The 2,293-nt window shown below is 48.5% G+C and overlaps 1 protein-coding gene across 1 annotated transcript in view; it reads left to right on the top strand.

Annotated features, from left to right (window-relative positions):
- Positions 1–2,045: 2,045 nt before the first annotated feature.
- lamb1b (laminin, beta 1b) overlaps positions 2,046–2,293 on the top strand; it is a gene marked incomplete at its 5' end in the record, with an annotated part of 10,956 nt that continues 10,708 nt past the window's right edge. The window contains 1 exon segment of the mRNA XM_083691917.1: positions 2,046–2,067. Coding sequence (XP_083548043.1) covers positions 2,046–2,067 — 22 coding nt within the window.

The following is a 2,293-nucleotide window of genomic DNA, read 5'->3' as shown; positions in this document are numbered from 1 at the left end:
AAGTTAATTGTTAATTGGGTTTATTTACATGTTTAATTAATTTAAAAGTTAATTAAGATTCGTTGTATTCAATGTGGGTTTGGGTTTCGGGTTGCCGTGGCAGTGGCTATTTTTTAAATAGTGGAAAAGTCACAATCAACAAAGTAAAGACAAGACAAGCAGGTCTACACAGTTTGGGTAATTCCATCCCCCGTCAAAGCTCCTTAATAATCCACTAGTTCTAGGGCCTATGTAGGAAAGATAAGCATCAATTAGAAACGAATTAGTAGATTAAGCCTATTGTTTAATCAAGGGCAAACTGATTAGTTCCCTGTAATTAAATTATTTTGTTCATTTGGTTGTACTGTATACACAGTGCGTCCCCAAAAAACCCTGGCTTGTTGGACTCCGTGATGAAGACAGGACTTGCCTGCCATCTAGTGACTCTATCCTGCAACTGACAGCAGGGGAAGCTGGTGGAGGTAGAAATCGGAGGACGGGCTAATTGTAATTCATGAAATGGAGTAAGGAATGGTATAAAACACGCGTTTGACACCATTCCTCATTACATGTCATGCATTAGAATGAGCCCGTCCTCTGATTTCTACCTCCATCAGCCTCCACTGACTGACAGCGATACTGTCATTCACCTTTACATCCGGTAGCGAGCATTTTGAGGATAGATAGTAAAATCACTCCTTTTCACCTCCTATTTTCCGAATACTATCTACTTTTGTTTTAAATGTCACCGCTTAGTAAAGGCTGACTCTGAAGACTGATGATGAAGCTCTACTAGGAGTAGTAGTAGTAGTAGTATACGAAATAGTGTTAACTAAACCATTGATAAGTGCAGGTACTTTCCCCTGTCTAGGGGGAACCATTCAAAAAACATCCTCCACCTGAACCGTCCTCAGAGAGCCAACAGAGGGCAGTACAGCCCTGCCTATGGCTCTCTCCATTCTATAAACACACACCGCCCTTCTCTCTTTCTCTCGCTCTAACACACGCACGCACGCACGCACGCACGCACGCACGAACATGTTCAGGTGTCTGTGACTCTTGGTGGCCACTGCAGAGCGCGAGGCAGTCTGGGTAATGGACATTCAAGGATGAAACAAGATTTTCTTGATCCTTTCTCAGGATTTGATGTGCTTGTGAGTGGGCTTATAGAACATGCCTATTGACACACCAGCAGCTGACTGGCTCCCTAACCATCCCTGACACACTGCTACACTCTCTGGCATCTTGTACAGTACATACTGCTCTAAGATGGATAGGCTCAGTTTGTTGGGGCGTGTGTGTGTGTGTGTGTGTGTGTGTGTGTGTAATCTCCTCCAGGCCAGTGATCCAGAAGGAGGAGGAATAAGATCTGCCTTTACTTCATACGCAGGAACTGTAGATTCCAGGGTGAGCTTGAGTGTGCAGAGTGTGTGTGTGTGTGTGTGTGTGTGTGTGTGTGTGTGTGTGTGTGTGTGTGTGTGTGTGTGTGTGTGTGTGTTAGGCTCAGTGTCTATACTGTTGTAGCTCTGCACTTGCCGAAAGGCCTCACTACCCAGATTGCCGCCTGGTTGTGGCTGTCTGGTTGAGTGACAGCCTGGTTGAGATGGCCTGGTTGAGATGGCCTGGTTGTGATGACCTGGTTGAGATGGCCTGGTTGTGGCAGCCTGGTTGAGACCGTCTGGTCATGGCAGCCTGGTTGTGATGGCCTGGTTGTCTCAGCCTGGTTGAGAACGCCTGGTTGTGGCAGCCTGGTTGAGATGGCCTGGTTGTCTCAGCCTGGTTGAGAACGCCTGGTTGTGATGACCTGGTTGAGATGGCCTGGTTGAGATGGCCTGGTTGTGATGACCTGGTTGAGATGGCCTGGTTGTGGCAGCCTGGTTGAGACCGCCTGGTCGTGGCAGCCTGGTTGTGATGGCCTGGTTGAGAACGCCTGGTTGTCTCAGCCTGGTTGAGAACGCCTGGTTGTGGCAGCCTGGTTGTGGCAGCCTGGTTGTGGCAGCCTGGTTGAGATGAAGAGGCGGGGGGTTAAAACCACCGGCGGCTCTTCCAACACTCATCCAATCAGGATGCACTCCTGCTTTCAGACTCGTAGTTTCCATTCTGAGTAATGTGTTTATCCCTCTCTCCCTCTCTCCCTCTCTCTCTCTCCCTCGGTGTGTGTCATTCTCCCTCTTTCTCTCTCTCTGTCGCAGATCTCAGTGCACGCTAGCCGCTAGGGGCTAGCATAACAAGCCCCTCGAGGACTGTTACCAGAGTGACCAGGCTTTAAGTGGCCCCCATCACATCACTTATCCCCACCACAGACCCAACACAA

This window comes from Argentina silus (genome assembly GCF_951799395.1).
Source record: "Argentina silus genome assembly, chromosome: 20".
Classification (NCBI taxonomy): Eukaryota; Metazoa; Chordata; class Actinopteri; order Argentiniformes; family Argentinidae; genus Argentina; species Argentina silus.
This window is presented reverse-complemented; position numbering and strand designations above follow the sequence as displayed.